Below are 25434 nucleotides of genomic sequence, written 5' to 3' on the forward strand. Positions count from 1 at the left end.
GTAAGCTCCTATTTTTTTAACTTATTCAGAATTTTGGGAAGGTTAATGAACTAAATTCTGATTGTCTAACTGTACAATAATTTTCATATTTAAAAAAAAAAAAGCTTCTAAACATACCAGTAACATAATGCCTCTCCTGTCCATGTTCCTTATATTAAGATAGCTGAACAAGTAAAGGAATACCAAGGAAGCATGTACATGCACAAGCGTTAAATGTTGATTAGCTTTTAATTCATAAATATTACCTGTGTAAACCTTAATTAAACCCTGGTATATATACAAAAATCTGTTTTGGACCATATTAAAACAAAAGTTATATTTATAAACCTTGATATTTTCATGATCAATTTTATCTAACAGTTTCACAACGATTATGTATCCCCCCCCCCAACAATTGTGATGTATCTCCTCACTACATTAATCATTTTATCCATGCTAGACCAAATAATATCAGCAATGGAATCCCTCCCCTTTTTTTCACATCATCCCCCCCCATGCAACCTTAGCTAACATATTCTACAAGCAGTTTCTCTGGCAATTTTCATCTATATATTTTGAAAAGTTGAGGAATTGTTTATCAAAGGAGCACTACATTTAATTGTTGTATTATATGAATCTTAACTGAGTGGAAGAAAGAGCACCAAGAAATAAATGAAAAATTAAATAGGTGATAATAAGACTGAAGATGGAATATTCTGGATATTTAGAATAAATGTTTTTATGTGAATCCCAATTATGAAAAGCTGTAAATATAGCATACATTTTGTACTATGAGTGGGATAAGCACTGGATAATCCAAGATAACCTTGTTCTAAAGACCAATATATTTTACTCTGAAGTTACTTTGGAAAACTATTTAAGGAAAGTAACAGGTGCAGAAAATATCCAGAAGAATGCGAAAAATATCAACATTTCAGGTAGATAATCACCAGAAACATGAAAGTGGAAAGGTAGCTAAAGCAGATATTATTTAATCCAAAATTATATTTGATCTTGCATATACGATGGTATTAAAGTCTGGAGTGGCAACAATAAGTAATTCAGATGACTTGGTCACATTTCATCAAAAACCAGATGACCGGAAAGTTCACATTGTACTAATATATATGTATATATATAAAATAAAAGAATGTGAGAATTATAGAGGAATTTATCAAATGTTTCAAAGAACAGTTTCTAACAGCATTCTCATGAAAATACTAAGCAAAAAATGAAGGAAAGATTAGTGAAAAACAAGCTGGATTTAAGCTAAATAGAGATTACTTTGATCACATTTCTACTTTATGATAAACAGCTGAGAAATCATGAGCATATAGCAGAAATATTTATTTGTCTGATCTCCAAAAGGGAATAACAAGTGAAACTGTTTGTTCAAAATACAAAGTCTGTGTTGTCTAAATCACACTCATGGAGAGCAATACTGCATTTATATACTTAAGATGCAAAAACTGCCCTTTAGAATTGAAGGGCATAATAGGAAGACTGTATTATTAAGGAAACCGATATTAAATCCAGATATTCAAACAGGATGTATAAGTTTAGTTCTTTACATGCAGAGAGCATTATCCTCAAAATTATCTGCTATAAGCAGATAATTTTGAGGATAATGCTTATAATAATAATGCTTATGAGAATAATTATCTGCTTATAGCAGATAATTATATGCCATAAGCAGATAATTATCTGCTTATAGTAGATAATTTTGAGGATAATGCTCTCTCTGCATGTAAAGAACTAAACTTCTGCATCCTGTTTGAATATCTGGATTTAATATCGGTTTCCTTAATAATACAGTCTTCCTATTATGATTATCTGGTTATCTGGATAATTTGACTGATTATAAACTTATTCTGAGAGAATCTGTAGAACAAGTTATATATTTCATTTACATATTTATTCAGAAACCATTTTTAGATGAAGATAGCAAATAAAATTTTGGTTAATATTTTTTTAAATGTGAATCCTAACCATGAAGGGTTAAAGCGATTAAAAAAAAACAACATAAAAACTCAGTGAGACAAGTATGATTACCATTAAGTTTATCAAACATGAAGATGGATTTCTTGATTCGAAGGCAATTTCAAATAAAGTCATGTGGGCAAACCTAAAATTGGGAAACTGGGCAATGAAACTAATTTGTGCATATGTCCCCACAGAAGAGTGGAGGAATTTTCCAAGTCATTACAGTGGGCAGATGAGAAAGAAAAATGAAAAAGTGGTCCTTGTTCGGAGAACAGCAGAGTAGAAAATAAATCCTGCCGGCATATAAACATTTCGAGAAAATATGGAGAAACTGCAAAGCTAATAATAATGGTTATTATGTTGGAGGTTTAATGGATTTTTTACAACACTCAAAAAGAATTAAAATAGAATTTAATACTTCCTATATTTCGTCCTAGTCACTAGGACATCTACGGGGATTACAAAAGACAATTAATGTAACATGCACACAAAAATTTACAATACTAAGCCCAACCACGTGGGTGACAATAAAGTCCTATCTAGGTGGAGCGCCCTCTAAGGGCAGTAGTAGGTGGCCTGGAATGTAAGGTGGGACCTCTGGTGATGACTGTTTCCCAAATCTTCGGAAGCTTAATGCAACCGTATTTGTTAAGATTTGGTTGGTTTCTGAGATCTGCTACTGCTTCTAAGAAAAGTCTCTCTTTCTTGAATTTGCTGTGGTGGAGCATGGTGGTTTTCTTCCATGATACTCTGTGGGTGGTGTCCAAAACATGGTCAGCCAAGCCTGAATGGCCATAGTTGTGTTTAACAATGTACGACTTGTGTTCCTCCAGGCGGATGGATGCTGATCTGCCTGTCTGTCCAAAGTACGCAAGCTTACAGGAACAGGGTACTTTGTAAACTCCAGGCAGAGAGAGAGGAGGGAGCTGATCTTTCGTAGAACGGATAAGGGTAGCCAGTTTGCGGTAGGGCTTATATGCTGTGTGTAGGTTATACTTTTTTAGTATCTTGGCTATTTTTTCCGAAGTGCCATGGATGTAGGGTATGGTGATGGCATTTTTAAATTCTTGTTGACGAGAGGGACGGGGAATGGGGGAGGAATTGATTATTTTTTTGATGCTGTGTTCGCTGTAGCCATTGGAGAGGAAAGTTCTGTGTATGTGGTTAAGCTCAGTAGTGAGGGCGGTTCCACTGGAACAAAGATTGTGGGCTCTCTTGGTAAGGGTTTTAATGATGCCATATTGTTGTGAGGGGTGGTGGTGGGAGAGTTTGTGAATGTATCTGCCTGTGTGTGTGGGTTTTCTGTATACAGTGAAGGCAAGTGTATCATTAGGCAGGCACGTGACTAAGGTGTCTAGGAAGGGTAAACAATTGTTCTTTTTCTTTTCCATAGTAAACTGGATTCTTGGATGTAGGCTATTGAGATGACTGAGGAAGGAGTCTAACGTGTCTGGGCCATGAGGCCAAATAGAGAACACATCATCTACATATCTTAGCCAGATAGAATGTTTCAGTGGGGGCTGAGAAACCTTTATCTGGCTAAGATATGTAGATGATGTGTTCTCTATTTGGCCTCATGGCCCAGACACGTTAGACACCTTCCTCAGTCATCTCAATAGCCTACATCCAAGAATCCAGTTTACTATGGAAAAGAAAAAGAACAATTGTTTACCCTTCCTAGACACCTTAGTCACGCGCCTGCCTAATGATACACTTGCCTTCACTGTATACAGAAAACCCACACACACAGGCAGACACATTCACAAACTCTCCCACCACCACCCCTCACAACAATATGGCATCATTAAAACCCTTACCAAGAGAGCCCACAATCTTTGTTCCAGTGGAACCGCCCTCACTACTGAGCTTAACCACATACACAGAACTTTCCTCTCCAATGGCTACAGCGAACACAGCATCAAAAAAATAATCAATTCCTCCCCCATTCCCCGTCCCTCTCATCACCATACCCTACATCCATGGCACTTCGGAAAAAATAGCCAAGATACTAAAAAAGTATAACCTACACACAGCATATAAACCCTACCACAAACTGGCTACCCTTATCCGTTCTACGAAAGATCAGCTCCCTCCTCTCTCTCTGCCTGGAGTTTACAAAGTACCCTGTTCCTGTAAGCTTGCATACTTTGGACAGACAGGCAGATCAGCATCCATCCGCCTGGAGGAACACAAGTCGTACATCGTTAAACACAACTATGGCCATTCAGGCTTGGCTGACCATGTTTTGGACACCACCCACAGAGTATCATGGAAGAAAACCACCATGCTCCACCACAGCAAATTCAAGAAAGAGAGACTTTTCTTAGAAGCAGTAGCAGATCTCAGAAACCAACCAAATCTTAACAAATACGGTTGCATTAAGCTTCCGAAGATTTGGGAAAAAAACTACTGCCCTTAGAGGGCGCTCCACCTAGATAGGACTTTATTGTCACCCACGTGGTTGGGCTTAGTATTGTAAATTTTTGTGTGCATGTTACATTAATTGTCTTTGTAATCCCCGTAGATGTCCTAGTGACTAGGACGAAATATAGGAAGTATTAAATTCTATTTTAATTCTTTTTGAGTGTTGTAAAAAATCCATTAAACCTCCAACATAATGTCCTCACAGCACTTAAGCCTCTACACAAGAAATAATAATGGTAAGTACCTGTTGGATTACCTGCAGGATATGTATTCCACTCAAGATATGAACTAGTGATTACTAACACCTACGTTCCAATGTACAGATGTGCACCAGTTCATGTGGAGCAAAGACACAAGAAATAAGAAAGCCTTAATGACTATGTTGTTGTTCATATCTTTATGCTGGTTTGGGATTATGTAAAGAGATTTTGAAACTGAAAGTGATCATCATTCGGTCTTCAGTAGGATAAAAATAAATATCAGATTGAAAAGAACAGTATGTAAGAAAGTTTTATAATGAATTACAGTTGAGAAAGTTTCACAGATTAACTGTAGATTCAAATATACAAACATGATTCAAGAAAAAAATGTAACAGTATGAAAACAAGAACCAAATCTTGGTTCTTGTTTTCATACCAAATCTTGGAGCAGATTCTGAAGAAAACATTGACTGATTTAGCTAGGGAGGCATGTAGTGAAGTTGTCTGCAAGGAGAAGAAAATAAGAACACCATAGTATACAAAAGAAGACCTGGGAAAAGAAACACGCATACTGAAAGTTCATAAAAAAAGTTGGCAGATATCCTAAAAGAATACACAGAAAAATGTAAAAGAGCTAAGCTATGTGTAAAGCTAAACAAAAGTCATCAGAAGACAAATATCAGGAAGGCAGCAAAATATTCTGGAAACTATTGAAAAAGCTTAGAAATGAAGGAAAGAATACTGTAAAAGGAATCAGAGATTCTAAAGGGTGAAAACCAAAGATAAGGATATTCTAGATGTGTGGAGTAATTATTTTGAAAGACTGTTAAACAAAACAAGTGCTGACAGAAGATTAGTAAAAAATATTCAAGATGAATGCAAACAGGAGTACACATCAATATTTGAAGTAGAAAAAAGCTATCAAAAGCCCGAAATGTGAAAGGCAGCTGCAGTAAACGGTATTTGACCAGAAATGTTCAAGTATGGAGGTATGAAAGGTTTGCATGGTTACGCTGCATAATTCAGAGAGCCTGGTCAGAAGGTTGCATTCCAAATGAATTATAGAAGAGTTCTCATAGTTTCCACAATGCAATTGTGTTCCCAGTATTTTATACCAGATGGAACAACTAATAGTAAAATTGTTTACAATGACATTCAACTAGTTTCATGAAATTCCAGCATTTTATATCATCAGGAGATAAAAGTGAGTAAAATTAAAAATTAGGTTACAAACACATATCGATCAGTCAATTATTTGAAAATAAGAATAACAATCAGATGCATGTGCTATGTAGAGGTGTGATGATTGTTGGCATTCTGCATACTACTAACATCTATTGTGCCTCAGATGTTTAAGGAGAGAGGTCCAAACTTATAAATTCATACCTTGCTTTTTGTTGCACTGTTGAGGATGTTTTATCATTTCAGCTGACTCTTTGAATGCTCGGGTAGAAACTGTCCATGTGAAAAATCTACATGGATTACTTCAGTTTGTAACCACAATAATTAATGTTCAGTATCTGTTGCATGTGCTGCCAATCCAGATTTATGCTTTCTCTTGTTCTCCACATCTTTGAAATGTTTGGACATGCATGTCTTATCTGACCTGCCTGTCTGTCCTACGTAACACAACCCTCAGGTACATCAACATGGTTTCTTAAATAGCAGATGGGGAGATTTAGGAAGCTTGAGGAAATTAGAGATCTTGGTGAGGGAGAGGAGAAGGTAGCCTTTATACCTTGTTGATGAAATCTTATCTGTGACTGACATATATGTGGCAAATTACTGCCAATGTGAGGGCTTCACAGATTGCTAGATACCTTGATTAAAAGGAAGTTGAGAGAATACCTAGCATCTACTACTGGCCTTAATGGGTATGCCCTGCTTGTGTATTTTTGGAGCACCATAGTTCTTGGGACCAGTGGGTCTCTTGATATGAGTCATTTTTTGGTATCTTTGGACCACTTCAGCAGTCTTTGATCATATTATTGGTATTAAATGAATACCATCAATTTTAGTATAGATACTTTCTTCATTAAGCAGAACTTGCATTTTTTTCTTTGCATTCTGTGACATATAACTGTTGTATTGCCTTTATCTACTTTCAGAACTAGAATGCTTTCATTCCATCTAATATTTATTAGAGCTAATTGATCAAAATTTTGTAGTGTAGAATAAGATCCTAATTGGTGATAACATAAAATTGAAATCTCATGACAGAATGTTGAGTTCAGACTTGGATAGTGTGCATTAGGATATATTAATGACTACTTTATTATGTGACATTAATCGAGCTTCCCCCTCCTTTGATCAGGTTAGGTCGTTTTTTTCATCCTCCTTTCTTTACTGACTGTGGAAATGTGTTCTGATTTTTCATAGGTGAGCTGTCTAAACTATTCCAAATACTTGCACATAAGGAGGAAGATAATTCTGAATGAAACATGTACAAACCAAATGAACATCAATTTGGAAAAGTTGTATTCTTGTGTTTTTATGTATTCCTTCAGTAAGGCAACCTCTATCTGATGGAATATTCTCAAGGTTTGTTTAGGGGTAAACTTACAGTGCAACCTTAAAAACCTTGAAATGCTAGCAGCCTCAAATGTCTATATAGAGCATGAACACATTATACTGTTATTCTTGTTTAAAATAGTTTGCTATGATGACAAGCAATTTTGCTACCAGTTGTTCCACATGGTAAAATACTGGCAACGTAACTGTATTATGTACTCTTGAGACAGAAAACTATGTAATGAAATTCCATCTCTTAGTTTCCATTTACAAAAAAGGGAATAAAGCTTTACATGTGAGAATTACAGAGGAATTTCTCTACCAAGTGTTCCAATAAATATTTATGCAATTATAGTTGAAAAGAAGCCAAGAAAAATTATGGAACAGAAACTCGAAGAGAAGCAAGCTGGGTTCAGGAAAAAGAGATGTTAAGATCAGATTTTCACTCTACCAGAAATAGTTGAGGAATCACAAGAACATAACAGGGAAGATTTGCACAAAGAACATATTTTTTGAAAAACTCTTTAACTCCCATGTTTTATTAAATTGTAATAATTTGTTCTTTTTCTTTTCTAACCTATTTCAACCATAAAATGGTTAGAGATAGAGTTCCAAGAAAAATTGGGGGATTGGGCAGATGGCATTCAATGGCAAAAGCATATTAAAAATGAAGATATCAAAAAAGTACTGGACATTATTATTCAAATGCATTAGAAGAGTTAATTGAAGATTTATGATAAGTTAAACATAATAGGACATGAAAGATTAACAAAATAAGGTTTGAAAAACAACTATACTAACAGGAATATCAGTATGTTAAGTTTATGTAGTCAGGAGTGTTTCTGAATCTCGAAATGCCTAAATATATTAGACTAATTTGGAAGAAAGCTGCTGATCAGAAATCATTCAAAGATTGTGTTAAAATGTCATATCTGGTACATCATCCCAATGGCATGATGGTATTTCCTGAATTGCTTAAGTTTTATTACTGTTTTATTATTATAAGTTTTATTACTGTTCAAATGAATTATCACCATCAGATTTCGTTTTAAGTGAGTCTGTTTATTAAGATGTTGGTCCTTGAATGTGTTTAATGGCATTCACTAGTAAGATCACTAAATAAAATTACCCAATTATAATAAAGATTACAAAAATAGTAATCGTTATTATAATTGGGTATAATAGATTACTAAAATAGTAAAAGAAAGAAGGAAAGAGGGATTTTACTGAGATGTGTGTATGTTTTTTTCAGAAAAGTTCAGTGTTGAATTGTTCCTCCTATAAAAATGCATAGAAAGGATCCAAAGCAAAACATCATCTTTCTATATCAGACTCCTAGGGAAAACAGAAATAGCTTGCTATAGTGGACAGTTTACTATAATAATGAATGTCTTTTAGTATAGGATTGTACCTATAGGGATTTGTTAAAGACTTTTCACATTACAGCAAGAGTTGACAGTAATAAAAAGATACATTTCACAATAACATTCTTGTATATCACCTTTTGATATCAGAACAATGGAACATAGGGTAATTCCTGGTTATGTCCTGTATGATGTTTACAGTACATAACACCAAAAATCATCATGACACTAAGAATCTTTATGTGGGTTTTTTCAATTGAAAGGTGAGTTAGCAGTTTGTATGGCAGAAGTAGGGTTTTTCTCTTCTGGAAACCAGAATTTTGCTTTCCCCTAAACAGTCAATCTGGCCAAAGAATACAAACAATTAAATAGACAAAAATACTAGGTAGATAAGGTTCACGCGGTATTCTGTGATGTAGTGTAGACAGATTCATTTAATATGCAACTTCCTGAGATGAGTTCAGGACTCATCTCAGATGATGATGAATGATAAAAACTGTTCATAACCAAAACTGAATCAACTCAACCAACTGTGGTAAAAATCCCAAATATCAAATTTCATTCAATTCCATCCAGACCAAGTAATTACTTTGTATGTTTTAAATTGCTTTACAAAATTTCAAAACTAAAACTGGTCCAATTTTAATCAAAATTGAGATGACTCAAAAAACATTTGTACAGACTCTCCAACACAAGAAATGAAATAGCATTCATCTGCCGGAGTACATTGTAATACAGTTATATTTTGACATAAAAACAATGTCAATGAATATACTCTTCTCTACATTCCTGAAAAGCAGTGAATTTTACCATAAAATCGGACTAGTTTGAGTAGCAAAATCTGTCAAAACACAATTTGATGCTATGAGAATATGAATTTTTAAAGGGATTGCTCTCTCTTTTGGTAATTTTATTTTAGTGGACGTATAGAAATATAAATTTGCTTCGCTTTTTGCGTGAGCCATTAGTAGCAGAGGCTCTACCAATCGTCCAACTTTAGCCAGCAAAGGCTGGTCGATTGGTAGAACCTCTGCTACTAATGGCTCACGCAAAAAGTTAAGCAAGCTTGAGTGCAGTTAGTAGTTGGAAGGGATTTGGAGATTAACAACACGTTCGATGCCGTTGGCACACTCTCCCTCGATGAGTCTTTGGACTCCCTCGAGGCGTCACATAATAATAATAATATATATATATTACATGTCCTAAAAGCCTACACACACAATGAAAAACCAAGGCTTAAAATTTAAAATTTGCCAATAATAAGTCAACATATCAAATTACACACTTGCCCAACCACACTAATAACTTATCTAAATTGACCAGCAAACTTTTAAGGACACAAAAGAAATGTGAAAACTTAAACTGAAATAAATCTTGAATTTTTGGAGATTAACAATACTGAGAAATAAATAAAACTTTATTAATAAATAATATTTTCTAAATTAATAAACAAATATATATAACATTATTAATTACGTTTAACATTCACCATCTCTGTAAACAAATTCAGCTGTTTACAAAAAAAAAAACCTACTGCTGTCACTGGTAAGTATGAGAACAATACAAATCTTGTCTATTGTCCTGAGAACAGCAAAGATTCACTTGTTCATTTGTATTAAAAAAGTATAATAAATAAAAAAAGTATATTCAGTTCAAACTGGATCAAAGAAGACTAGTGTGTGTGATGCTGATAGTTAAGATGCCAATTTTTTAATGGTCAATGAGCCAGAATTTGTTTTATAGTAATCTAAAATTTGCAACTAGAGTCATATTAATTATCATTATCTGCACTGAAGTCACTGACATGGATGATGAAACTCTGAATTAAATATAATTAATAAAGTTATATTTATTCTTTTGAAATATTAATCTCAAAAAATTCAAAGATTATGCTTAACTGATGCCCAATTGTGTTTCTGAAAATATTATCACAGAATTTATGATAAATAAGAAAATGATATGTTCAAGTGACTAAAAACAACACACTCAACAAACCCTTTAATAAAGTGTCTAATTATGCTGAGTCAGATATTGTAAGTGCTACTTAGAACAGTATCTAGTCCAGCAAGAAAGCAAACAAAGACAAACAAAACAAGTTAAACACGCCCACTCACCAACACACACATATATATATATCACAAATATAAAAAATGGTAAAATGTTTTCTGTGAAACAAAGATGTCAAAACAATTCATCGTTAATAGACTTACAATAAATATTAAGAACGACATTCTATGCTATTCACCTTTATAATCTTTTTTCACCATGATACACCATGTAAAAATTTCTCTCAGCTGTGAAACTGATTTATAAATTTACAATAAGTAGGTATCTCCAAAATATCAGAGGAATGTTTAAAAGCCTCACAGTTTCAAAGTTAAGTCCCTCTCTTACAAACAAACAAAACAAAAATAATACTCTTATTTACAATTCCTTAAAAATGGAATGTTGTTTGATATAGTGCACCAAACCACCTTTCCACAAAATCATAAAATTAGAATAGTGTATAATGAAACAAAATAACAGACATGATACCCTTGTGTCCCAAAGAGACTATAAAATTCCTTATATATCCTAACTTTCATGAATTTTGTATTTACAAATACAAAAATTTAAATAATTTTCTTTGAGATGAAATTTCATACAAAGAAAAAGGGAACTTAATCCCCTTTTACATTATCAATGTTCTTATTTAAGAATCATGACCAAGTTCTTTTCATTTACAGAGAAATCAAATAAGGTAGTTGGCACAAGCAAACAATATCATTCTTTAACATATGCTTGGGATTGTGGGAAAGAAAAAAAAAATCCTAATCCTTTCTTTGTTTCTTGTTTTGTTAGAAGATTCCAAGGTGTATTTTGCCATATTTTTTGAGCTTGAATCTCTCTTCTAAAGATCCAGGAATCTGCAAGAGCAGAAAGAGGCTCCTAATATAATGTTGTCTCTAAATATTTGAAGATAATTTCAAAATTCAATTTTATTTTAGATTTTTTTCATATTAATGTGTGTTCTGCGATATACATATCCATAAAAAAAAATAAATAAATGCTATTATATGACAAATGGATTTTAATAATTCTTCAATCAGACCATGCCTTTAAAATCAAATAATAATATTCCAAAATAAAATGATGATTATTTGTGAACTATTTTGATTATTTAGAACTGTGAACAAAACATGGAAAGAAAACAAAAGCTGATGCAGAAAATTTAAAAAAAATAAAATAATACCTGACTTACAAATAGGAAGCAGAAAAACACAATAATAAAAATATTTCCTAACACCTAAAACATCCTAAAATAAGTTCTTATTCATTCTAATGCTCAATCCTGAGAAGAATAAATGAAAGTATGTACCACAACATCAAAAATCTCTCTAGCATTTTCCTCATTCAATAAAGTAAGATACAGCAGAAGTTTTGATATTTGACATGCTTTAGGTATTGAGATGTTCTGATTAGTAGACTATCCAATTAACAAGTGTTATACTTACCAAAGAAGACAGTATAACATTCTGTAAAAATAACACTATACTACCATATACTGATATTCACCAAATTATTGTAGGTATATCAATAATGCAGAATCAAACTGTCAGAATAATCAGTTTATTCAGAGTAAAGGCAGCAAACTTTAACTTAAACAAGCGAGCACCACATACAGTACAGGTATCCCTTGATGTTACCACATATATCAAAATCGCATTAATCAAATATAATAATCAATGGTAAAAATTATAATTCTTCCATGATCGATAACTGTATTAATGATTTGTTTTATATGGTACTCGTTTAGGAAAGATAAAAAATGAATATCAAGTAAATGTTTAATAAATGCTCGTACCTACATTAGTTACTGCAATTTTTTTTTTATCAAAAAAAAGTTATCAAGAGTCGTTTGATCATTTTTAGTTTTTTTTTCCTATCAAAAAATCCTACGATAAGAAGCAAAATGACTCTTTAGACTCGGCAAACAACATTCCTTGATTAACATCTGGATCCATATCCATTACTTGCTGCTTAAGTAATTCTAAACTGTGAAATATTCCACCCAGTTCTTTGATTGTTATCTCCTTTGGAACCTCATCTTCACATTCCGATTGTTTGTTGTCTTCATATGCGCATTGCTGTTCAATTTCAAGATCATTGTCACTGAAATCTTTTGAATTTGAATCCAATAATTCTTTAAATCTTCTGCATCAACACCATCAAAACCAAGGTCTTCACCAATTGCAAAGATTTCTCCAAGCTTGTTGTTCACAGGATTTTGAAAACCGCCTGTTATTAGCGCATTCTGGCAAAATGTTTAACAAAACAGCTCTCATGCAGCTAGAAGACATCTGCTCCCACGCATCATGAATGTTTTCAATTGCGTGTTTAATGTTAAAATTTTTCCAAAATTCCAAAAATCATTATACAGTCTAAATAACCTGATAAAAACATATGGTGTGGAAATATCAACAGACAAAATAAAAGTCATGGCCTTCAAAGGTGCTAACCCAATAAGAAGCAAAATAGTAATAAACAACAACATAATAGAGCAAGTAAATACATTCAAATATTTAGGATGGACAATGTCATATGAAAATGAAGCAGATATAGAACCGAAACTATCAAACTTTTTAAAAGTAATAGGCATTATAAATAAAATTTTTAAATCCAATTATGTACAAAAACACACCTGAATAAGAATCTACAATACAGTAGCTAAACCTACCTTACTTTATGGCAGTGAGATATGGACAATAAAAAAAAAGTGGATAACAGAAGATTTGAATCAGCTGAAATGAAATTTCTGCGCAGAACTGAAGGAGTTACAATAATGGACAAAATTAAAAGTAACGAAATCAGAAATAAACTTGCAATTACAAACTCCCTAAATAAAACAGTTATTTGCTACAGAGAAAAATGGAAAGAACACGTACTCAGAATGAATAGAAACAGAATACCTAAACAAATTCTAAATTACCACCCAGAAGGTACCCGATGAAGAGGAAGACCCTTAAAAAGATGGAATTAAGTCCGGAACAGGTCACTTGGCCTATAAGCCTGGAAAGTAAGAAGAAGATGATTTTTCCAAAATTCTTGGAGCCTAATCGCATTCCCTCCCATCGTTTCTACTGCCTTTGAGAATGTCTTTTTAAGAAAATAGGCTTTGAAAGTTGCAATGACGCCCATGTCTATGGAATGTAGTGATGATGTAGTATTCAGTGGAATTTTGGTAAATTTAAAGTTGTATTAATTAAGATTTGCCATGTATATAAAAGGATTGTCATAATTAATTTAGCTGCATTAATCAAATCTCATGTTAAGCAAGGGATACCCATGCTACTATATTTTTTTTAGCATGCTATGCTCATAAGCAACTAATGCTAAAAAATCTCAGGCAGTATCACAGTCATGGACTGCAAATAACCATAAAAAACCATAAGCAAATTTCCTGTAATAATAATAATAAATATGGGATCAGTAGGTAACAATTTCATCCAAAAATCTTTAGCCCTTAAAATGAAATCGATTCTTATTTCTCTTTCTACTAATCAAGATTTCATTACTAGTTTTCAGCCAACAATTTTAATAAGATTTCAGCTTAATAAGTTCTCATATTTTATCTTCTAAAATACTCTCACTCCATCATATCTTTTTTTCTAGCTCCTTTTCCTATATTTTTTTTTATTCAAATCAAGCATCTACTTTGCTAATCTTCCACATTCCATGTGCTATTCAATTGCACATGGAACGTGGGGGTCAAAAGACAAGCATGATATCCCCCTTATTAGTTCTGCTTATAAAGTAGGTTCCACTCTCTTATCAAAATCTATAATCTTTTCAGTGGAACCTAATAATTTATTCACTTTTTAGTTGAAAACGTCATCCATATTCTCTCATTTCTAGAAGTAATCAATACATTGTGCCAAATCCTGTTTTGAGTTACTAGAATTATTTTATTCACCAGCTAGATGAATTCATTTTATTCTTGATCATCCATATATTTTCTTTTTCTAGCAATCTTTCTGAAATTTGGAACTTGGTAAGGTTGTCTCTGTTAGAATTCATTATGCAAACCAGTCTGATTAAAGACAAAATAAGTGTGCTTTTTTCTTTTTTATTTTTCATAAACATTTCCAACCAAATGCTGGTAGTTTCTGATCCCAATTCTCACCCTCTGAGACATTTCTAAGTATCAATCTTTTAGTGTTAATAGTTAATATGACTTATGCTTCCCAACTTTTGCTTACTGATAGTTTATTGAATTTAAAAACATTCCACACACAAAAGTTGCAAAACCATTAGCACATCACTGCCATGAGTGCAGAACACAGGAATTTGTTGATTTGTTCCTTAAACATATCAGTAGATTCTTGTTGTAATCCTACAGCAGCAGTACCAGCTGTCTTTGGACACAGTAAAGCTGCTCCAAAGAGCAGACATAGATGGAATGAAAAAGAAGGATGAGAAGTTGGTTCAGGCTGGTTGGAAGCTGAACAATAAATAGATGTTGATCAGTAGCTGCTCATAGAAGTCAGTGCAACACTGTTCATAAAAATTACTGTGGAGGAGGCATAAGGAAGAAATAGAACCTTCATGAGAGAGAGAGCATAACTGTTGTGAATCTGTTAGAGAGGAGTAATCAATATATTCTGTGCCAAATACTGTTTGATAAGGTTAGCATTTTAGAGATAATGTTGCAGATTTTTTCACTTGGTTATACTATAAATTAAAGATGCTGAGAAATTATATTCTTGGTGTCATCCTTTATCCAAGTGTAAGCAAACAAAGTTTGTGTGTGAAGTCATTTCACGACTGAGCTACTTGTATACAGAGACTAATCCAAAGTATTTTAGTAATAAGGTGTGACACCTTTAGACTACTTATATGTGGAAATATGACTTCTGCATTACTTCAACTTCTGGGTCTGGCTCCCACTGATGAGATCTGAATAAAGGTCAAAACCAGTCTGGGCAGTGGTCTTTCCCATAATGCATAGTATTATACATGTCTGTAAGGATATGTGCATTGCATTATGGGATACTAATGTAAATGATGTGAAATCATTAGCCTCTATATACAAGTAGCCCAGTCGTGACATGACCTTAAGTGCAAACATTACTTGCTAACACTAGGATAAAGGATGCAACTAAGAACATAATTTCTTGGCATCTTTAATTTAAGGAGTGTATTGTTTGGGAGGTTTTTAGCGTGCCATCCCAAACATGCGAACAGTATTCTAGGGTAAAGGGGATATGGGATTTATGCAATGTGAGCAGTTGGGCAGGTGAAAAGTAACCACTTGAACAAAAAAAACGACTTCTCTGTTTAACACATTACAATGGGCTAAATATAACCTTGTTTCTGTGGTGTAGGGTAGAAAAGTTGATGGTGTAAGAAAGACTACTGGTGAAGTATGAAAAACTAGAATGCAATAAGAACCAGAAGACTTGTTTGGGAGTCCAAACTATCTGAAGATTCATAATTTCTTTCTGATGAAAGACTAGAAGAAACGGAAGAAATACTGTGAGAAGATATCCACAGTGGTTGTTGTCTATACAGAAGAATGATGTAAGTTAGGTCCACCTTATCTTCAGATGATGAACAAAGAGGTGGCAAGTTTTACACATTTTGCACTTTCAAAATTAGATTTTTATTTAATTATATATTTTTTATTTATTTTATTTTATTTATTTATTTTTGTAGTTATTGTGAGCTGCACTGCAGGCCTAGTGTGAAGTTGGAGTTTTGGTTTCTAGACATTTGTGCAATGTTCCTTCTAAGCTGCACAGCAACCACTGAATACACAAGCATGAGACTCAGTTTCCCACTTATTTACAATGCACTAACAAATTGTTTTTCTAATCATAATATTAACACAGCAGCATATCATAGTGAGTGATTTTTAAAAGTTTTAAATTATATATTTAAATTATAAAGATATAATAAACAGATCAGTGAAAGCAATCATAATGACATTTTAAAAACTTAAAGCTGCAGGAAGTTTTAAGTTACTGTGGCTAAATGAATTAATTGAAACTGAGACTTGTATGTATATTTTATGTTCAATTATATTTGCATGAAAGTATGTAACTTAATTTTTTTTTTTTTTAAATAATTTCAGGATCTTATACATGCAAAGTAAGTCATGCACTTGCTTCTTGATTTTTTTTTTTTTTTTTTTTTTTTTTTTGAAAATCATTGTTCTTCCTTTCACAGTCCACAGATGCTCAGACCAACCTATTGGCAGCTAGAAGACATCATGACTTGCACATTTGCTTCCCTAGCTTAGAAGTAACATTGCACTTTTGGTATGATGAATTTGTTTCACAGATTGTCTTACCATACTGAGTGAAGCAGGGAGGGAGAGATTTCCTCTGTTGCCTTCCTTCTTTCCACTTTAAAGTATTACTGTAATTTGATCAGAACAATGTCTAGATCAGGAGGGAAAAGATAATCAAAGGATACAAGACTAAGATTGGGAGGAGAAGGATGTTTTATAGTAAGCTGAACAAGATTATGGTCTCAGTTACTACAGTGGAAAGCTGATATTCGCAGCATACTCAGAAGTTAAGTTAAGAAGAGATCAAGTGACGAAAGCATAGTAAGGATTATCTGGGATGCTGGAAAGGGGGGGGGATAGAGATAATTTTTATTGGTCATTGCCAACAGCAAATACCTTAGCATCTCTTTCCACTTAAATGGAATTGGTGAAGGGAAGCCAGTTTGAGTTATTATTATTATTACGTAACATCTCCAGGGAGTCCAAAGACTCATCAAGGGAGGGCACCTACTGTACATCTCCCCATCTCCACCACCCACTACCTTCATCTACACCAATGCCATGTACTGCTGACCACCACCCCTAGTATTTTCACAGACAATCACAAACATCCATGCCCACAGCAGAACTCAAACCTGCAACCTTTTGGTTGGAGAACAGATATGCTAACCACTCGACCAACCAGGCCGAGTGGTTAGCATATTATGGATGTTAAAGACCCAAAGAAAGATCAACCTCATAGTTTAGCATCTGGACTACAGAAAATAATAAAGTCAGAGTGGTTATCTGAATTTCAAGAGCAATAAAAACAATAACAAATGTTAAAAATGTGGTAAGGAAATTTTGAAAACAGATTAGGAGGAAAGTCTAAGTTTGGCATTCTCTGATATGAAATGTCACTTCTGATGATGGCAAATATTCCTCATGGGATGGAAGGAATTGTTTACACAATTTCTTTGGAAGCTGAGAAACTGTAGTCATGAAGACTGTCAAAAGTTTTTTTAAGGGTAAATGGATTTGGTGTATATTGTTTCCCTTCATATTAAAGCTATGAATATTCAAAGTGGTGGAAATTTTTTTTCCACTACTTGAATGTTTTTTTTTTTTTATTTCTTGTGGGAGATTTTTCGATTCATAGAATGTATTTGTTTATGCCATGATTAATGGAGTAGAGTTCAAGAGTAGGGGCATGCAATGATGGATGGAAGACATGTAGATGCTCACATGAATCCAGTCTCCTGTCTATGAATAGCCTTAACAGTGTCCCTACATATCATCATACTCTCACCTTTACTAGGCATGATCTGGCAGAGTAAATGGCAGCAACTTAAGAAGTCACCTGATTTCTTACTATCAGGTTCAGTACTATGTACCACAGTAGATGGCATGCAGCTTGACTTTACCTTCAGGTAGATTCTGGGTTTCTACTTTGTGTTTGGCATAGAGGTTTAGTTGGCATATCGTCAACTATAGAAGGCAAGATTTTGCTACATAATAGTTGGTAGCATAGGCTCTATATTTTGCAATGATTCAATGATGGCAGATATCATCTGAAATTGTTATGAAAACTGTTACTGAAAATGGAAATACTATACACTGGAAAGACAAGAAAAGCTGAAAATCGCTACAAAGCGATGAACTGCAATCAAAGATAAATTTTGATGTGGCATAGAATTCTGATCAATGAAAAACTAAATAATGCAGCTTTTACCGTAAGCTGAAAAGTACTGCTTGTTGCCTCATAAAATCCCAAGCGTGTCTTCATTTTTTTTTTTTTTTTTTTTTTTAATCCAACAATTTCTGAACTTTCTTTTCTAATAAACAAACATTAGTTTACATTTTATGCATTTGGCAAAGGCTTCAATTTTTTTTTTTTTAAATCAAATCATGATAAAAAGTCTGTTCAAATTCATCAAAAACTATTCAATGCAGATATTAGCAAAACAAAAATTGGGAGAGTACACTTTAGAAAATCAGCATAGATCAAGAGGACCACAACAAACAATGAAAATCTAGGAAAAATAAATGGATTCATCAAGATTATTCAAAAATTGTCAAAAAAAATTTAAGCTATAGTTACTCTATATTTAAGTATAAATTGTTTAAGAGATGATAAAAAGTTGTCCATTGTTTAAAAGATGATAAAAAGTTGTCCATCAGTACCATGGCTACTTAAGAGAGAATGGGAGTTCTGAGACACAAGATTTGCTCAGTACTTTAGAAGCCCATCAGACACTCATAATTTTTCAAAGGTAATGTTAATGCCGAGACTTAAATCTAAGGTTTTAGATCAAAGTATAAATCCTAGTAATCAACATGTAAATTATCTTTATTACCTTTTGCCTTTTTTAAAATTAAATATAAGACTGTCAAACTCACTGTCTGTTTTGGAGGAAAAGGCAAACAGATTTCAATTGATGTTTTAAGTGTAGTGAGATTATCAACAAGGATATGTCTTGTAATACTTTTTGGGGGAAAAGCACACAAAGAATAAGACATAACCACAATAATTCAGACTGCATACCACTGTCAGAATGTCCATGGAATTTCTAAATTTTAAAATTAATTCAAATTTTCAAACTGATGAGGAATTAATAAAAGACATCAACAACTAGTTCACAAGTCTCATTTATCATGCATTTCCCCCAGTGCTTCTGACAAATGGATTTCATTTTGGGAAAAACTGAGAATACTAATATCTGCATATAAAATTTAAATTACTTTTCCTAAATAGCAATGGTCTTATTTTGATTTTAAACAAACAGTGATAAGTAATATTATCAAACTCGCCAGAAGACTTAGGAAGTCTACCCTAGTTTTCATTAAATACCTTAAAATCACCTTCTGTCATTATACTTTAAGGTTTCCAGCAATGCATTCTAAAAACCTCATCCAAGTAAGAAATTATATTAATTTCCTGCTTTATACAAAACTTCAGACAGCCAACCTCTATTCCCATCTAAACTTTAACAGCAACTCATCACAATAATCTGTGAGACATTTAAAAATCTGTTGCTGTTACTGTTCCATAATCATTTTAAAAGAAACCAATACCGATCAATTCCATCTAAACTAAACATTTCAATATCAATACTTACAACAGGGTAATTTAATTCTTCTATCTGGATATTATTTTATCCTCCAGACAAAATTATCGAATCAAGGTTGAGCAGCTTACAGTGGTAAACTGTAGACTGAAATATATCAGCATCATTGAAGAAAAAATAAGAGTTTGAAAACAAGAACAAAACCTTGATTGAAACCTTGGAGATTCAATGACAAGGTTCAGAACTCCAGGGGGAGTGGACTCATGAAGTTAAAGAGGTAGTCAAGGCAGAGAAGAAAGTATATAGAAAGTTCCTGGCAAGTAAGTTAGCTTGGGCTCTTAGAGAATAAAGAGAAAAATGTAAGAAAGTAAGCACTGTGTAATATTAGCTAAACAAAAGTCATAGAATGACTTTGGTAAGAACATAGAAAATAAATATTGGAAAGATGGCAAAATATTCTGGAAGCTATTGAAAAAAGCTTAGAAGTGGAAGTAAAAGGAATCGGAAATCATAAAGGTGACATGAAAACTAAAGATAATATTCTAGATGTCTGGGTAATTACTTTGAAGGACTGCTAAATGAAACAAATAAATCAAGCAACACATAGTCTCTACGAGTCTCTCGTATTTCAGCCATAGCTCGGCAGTTAGACTGGAAGGAGGTACAGGAAGATAGTTTGAGGTTAAATCAGATGTACGACAAGGACAAACATTATTTCCACTGTTATTCAATATCTGTATGGATCACATTATGAAGGAAAGTGGTATTAAATCTGATATCAAAATTGGTGATGTTAAATTTAGCTCTTTACTTTATGCAGATAATGTTATACTTCTGAATAAATCCAGCATGTCTGCAAGATTCCCTGACTAAACTGAATAACTGTTGTAATAAAATTTGGTATGAACAGCAATAAAAAGGCAAAGACAATGAAAGCATCAAATGTCTCTGAATGGTGAACCTGTAGAACAAGTAAAATATTTCAGCTATTTATGGACAATATTTAGTCAAGATGGTAAATTAAATATGGAAAAAAGCAACAGAATTAGTAAAGCTGGTATGATAGGAAGTCAGATGAATAAATTTATATGGAATAAGAAGAAAGATGTTGAAAGTTTATTTTTCACTTGGTTAGACTATAATAAATTTAGTTTAATCCTTTATCCAAGTGTGAGCAAACAAAGTTTGCGCCTGAAAGTATCTTCAGGACTGGGGTAAGGTGATACAACACCGGGCCACTCATTGCAAAGGTGGAGCAAGCTAACATCACTCCTATCTCAGTATCTCCCAAGGATTAATGTTAGCTTGCTCCACCGTTTCTCTTTGCATAAATCTTACCAGGAACACTAAGTAGGGAAATACCTGGGTAATTCTCACATTCAGTTTTATTTCCCTTTTTATATATGGCTACTATGAGAGCTCTATTCCAATCATTTGGAATTTGTCCCTCTGTCCAGACCCTCTGATCTATGCAGTGCAGCCAATGCAAGACTTTTATACCTCCATACATAAGCATTCTGGTCGAATATCATCCAGCTGCCTTTACACATTTCAGGCTTTTGATGGCTTTTTCTAATTCAAGTATAGATATGAATTCCTGATTGCCTGCCTGTTGAATGTTTTTTTTACCACTGTGCTATCACTGCTTGTTTCATTTAGCAATTTTTCAAAGGAATTACTCCATACTTCAAGGATATCTTTTTCTCCTGTTTTCATGTCACCACCTTTATCATCTCTAATTCCTTTATAGCACTCTTTCCTCCATTTCTGACGTTTTTCAACAGCCTCTAGAATATTTTGCCACATTCCTGATATTTATTTTCAATGTTCTTACCAAAGTCTTTCCATGATTTTTGTTTAGCTAGTTTTACATGCTGGATTTAGCTTTCTTACATTTGTCTCTGTATTCTCTAAGAGCATAATCTGACTTATTTGCCAGGAACTTTCGATATGCTTTCTTCTTTTCCTTCACCTCTTTAACTTCCTGTGTCCACCATGGAGTTCTGATTTTTCTCTCCTTGCAGACAACCTCACCACATGCCTCTCTGGCTGAATCAATCAGTGTTTTCTTCAGGGTTTGTAACTGAATCTCCAAGGTTTGGTTCCTGTTCTCAAACTCTTTCATTTTTCTTGAATAATGATGGTGTGTTTTAGTCTATTGTTTGCATCTGAGAGCTTCTCAACTTTTATTCTCTTTAAAACTTTCTTACATATTCTTCTTTTCAATTTCATCCTGCTCAAGACTAAATGGTGATCATTTCCAATTTCAAATACTCTGTACACTCTACTGTCCTGCACCAGTGAGAAAACATCACAATGAACAATAACATAGTCAATGAGGCCTTGTTTTATTCCTTGCCATTTGAATGTGTGTACATTTTTATGTTAGAACATTGTGTTAGTAACAACTAGTCCATGTCCTGAGTAGAAATCCAACAGGTATTTTGCCATTATTATTATTAGCTTTGCTCTTTTCACAAAATATTTCTGTATGTCTGACAATCATTTCCTACTCAGCTATTTAGATCTCCAACAAGGACCAGCTTTTCCTTTTTCATTGTGTCAGTTGTTTTCTCTAAAGCCTCAAAAAATTCCTCCACTTCTAGATCTTGTTTAACCGGGCAACTCCCAAGCTGGCATGAAATTCTGTCATGTTGAACCATCATTTTACATTGTGGTTTAAGCCAATAAGAATACAAATTGGTTGGCTAAATCTCAGATTGATATGTTTGTTCAGTATCCAGATAGATACCTAACAGAATGCACAATGAGAAGGTGATGATTGAACATTAGATCAGAAGCCCTGGTGAGTTCTCTGCATTCGTTTAAAGGCTATGAGGAGGTCTACTCTCAGTTATACAGTTTGACCCTTAAACACCCTAATAGTAATATACTAGATGATAAAATTCATCTAAACTTACTGATATCAGAGAAGCTTTTAGGGTTAAAAAGGTTTACATTTATTGTACATTAGTACTGTGAATGGGATAAGAATTAGGAAATCTAGTAACACTACAGTAACACTTCCAATATGCAGTGGTCTTATAATGGGTGATGAAATTCATCTACATGTAATTTAACTGAAAACTCTATGATTAGTACTCATATTGATGAACTAACTATATATATAAATTACATAAAAAAAATAAAGCATTTAATATAAAACAACATTTCATGAGTATCTCGTCACACCAGAGTGAACACAGAAAGAACGAACAGTTACATGAAGCGAGAAAGGAATGGCAACATAATGCTTTCCTTCTGCCATACCGTAGACAGTCATACAATACTATTAGGAACCAATGGGGAAACATTAAACAAAGCCATTAGCACAGATATAAAGAAACTATGAACACAGCTAATTGGCAACAGAGAACAAGGATCAGGATCTAAAAGCATATGTAATGAGAAAGTTTACAAACAAACATTTATTAAAATAAAATAAAAGCAAAATTAAAAGACATTTGCAAAACAAACTACATATAGTTGTTGGAAGTTTATCACTTGGTTATACTATAAATTAAAGATAAAAAGAAATTATATACTTAGTTTAATCCTTTATCCAAGTGTAAGCAAACAAAGTTTGTGCCTGAAATATTTTCAGCACTGGGCAACTTGTATATAGAAGCTAATGACTTCACATCACTTGCCTTATTATCCCATAATGCAAAGCACATATCCTTGCAGACATATATAATACTATGCATTATGAGAAGATATTCTTCCCATAATTTCCTACAGAAAGGTAAAATATATAAACAGCTGGATGAGAAGGGTTCCACTCTTACTCCAAGCTAACTTCTATATAGAATATTTTGAAAACCAAGAACTCAATACAGTCACATCACACTTAAAACCAGTAGTTTGGATGTGCTAGGTTGATGATATGCTTGCTGTTTGGCATCATAGCTCATACACATTAGATACGTTTTTGGTACATCTTAACAGCCAACACTGTAAAATAAACTTCACCATAGAAAAAGAAAGTAACAATTGTCTCCCCTTTTCAGATATACCAGTGACATGATTTCCTAATTGCTCATTATTATTCTCTTTTACAGAAAATCCACATATACAGGAAGGTATTTACATAATCACACACCATCACCCTTCCCCACACAGTGGCATCCTTAAAACACTTCCTCACTGAGCTCACACACCTTCATAACACCTTTTAAGCAAATGGCTATAGCCCATATAAAATAGATAAATGTTGCATGTATTCCGCATCCTTTCAACACACAGGATCACATCAAAACCATTCACATCTAAAAATGTTAAGGATACATTAGAAAAAATAGCTAAAATTCTGTACAAATATAATCTCCATGCCACTTCCAAACCCAACCCTTCATTCAACTAGCTACCTTCATATGTTCTCCAAAAGATCATCTTCTTTGTGCTGTAATTTGGCCTACTTTGGACAGACTAGTAGATCAGTTGATATCTGCCTTGAAGAACACAAAAGGTACATCCACAATCATCTTTATGGTAAGTATGGACTAGCACACCATGCTGTAGATACTGCTTCGCATCAGATGGAGGAAAACATCTTTATTGCACAAAAGTTATTACAGGTCTAAGAGACTATTTTTAAAATCAGCATAATATATGAAGCAATCTCTCAACCTCAACAAATACGGTGCATTAATTTACCCAAGATCTGGGAGACCATAATTTTAAGACCTGATAATCTGACTTGTTTAAATTAACTTTATGGTTATTGACCTATAGAATGTAAGTTACAAGTTAAAATGTTTTCCTCAATTACATAGTTTAGTGCTGTATGCCTATTACCTTTATAATTGTGTTCTGAAGATGCTGGTTAGAAAATGAACAAAATATTAAGGAATTTAATAAATATATATTTTTCTCTCTTTTGGTGTTGTTTATACAATAAAACACTATTATAAATCTACATCCCATCTTTGTTTTCCAAATTTTAAATCTTTATGCTTTGCAACATTGGACCAGCAACCCCACATCTATGCCCATTCACAAAATCTATTCAAGCCCTATAGTAAAGCCACAAGATCTGCAATACTTCTCATAATTCTTCCCAACTTTGCATTATCTACAAACAACTGAATATCCCCATTCAAACCTTCCCGATATATTTAACATACAGGTTAAACAGCAATGGCCTTAAAACAGATCCTCAAGCCACACCACTTGTGACTTTCTTCTTCTGAAATATTGCTCTCCCATACACAATTTGCTGATACCTATCAAATGGTCACTCTCCAATCCAATGTAGCAACTTAATATCTAATCCCATCCCTTCTAGTTTAACTATCAACTTATCACGTAGCAATCTATGAAAAACTTTTGTGAAATCTAAGTATACTAGTATTTATCCCTCTCCCTTGTCATGTTATTGTAATAAATAAGGAGAACACTAAAACATAACCTTTCTTTAATAAATTTAGTTTAATCCTTTATCCAAGTGTGAGCAAACAAAGTTTGCACCTGAAAATATCTTCAGGACTGGGGTAAGGTAGTACAACACCAAGCAACTCGTAGCAAAGGTGGAGCAAGCTAACATCACTCCTATCTCAGTATCTCCCATAATGGAAAACACATCTTACGGATATGTATAATGTTATGCATTAAAGGAAGGGCCACTACCCAGACTAGTTTCGACCTTAATTGAG

General features: G+C 33.5%; 1 protein-coding gene across 4 annotated transcripts in view; it reads right to left on the reverse strand.

Moving 5' to 3' along the window:
- The window catches only part of Pfrx (6-phosphofructo-2-kinase/fructose-2,6-biphosphatase), a 512820-nt gene that overhangs the window by 78405 nt on the left and 408981 nt on the right, over window positions 1–25434 (reverse strand). For 2 of the 4 annotated variants that reach the window (XR_016549395.1, XM_090404166.1), the window contains one exon: window positions 10931–11367. The exons of the other annotated variants lie outside the window; for them this stretch is intronic. Coding sequence is in view for 1 of the 2 variants with exons in the window: in XM_090404166.1 (XP_090260292.1) it covers window positions 11299–11367 (69 nt within the window). In the remaining variant the exon portion in view is untranslated. Of the gene's footprint in view, window positions 1–10930; window positions 11368–25434 lie in introns of those variants that run through there. 4 annotated transcript variants of the gene reach the window in all.

This window comes from Typopeltis vanoorti, chromosome 2 (genome assembly GCF_054136105.1).
Source record: "Typopeltis vanoorti isolate ZY-2024b chromosome 2, IOZ_Tvanoo_1.0, whole genome shotgun sequence".
Lineage (NCBI taxonomy): Eukaryota > Metazoa > Arthropoda > Arachnida > Uropygi > Thelyphonidae > Typopeltis > Typopeltis vanoorti.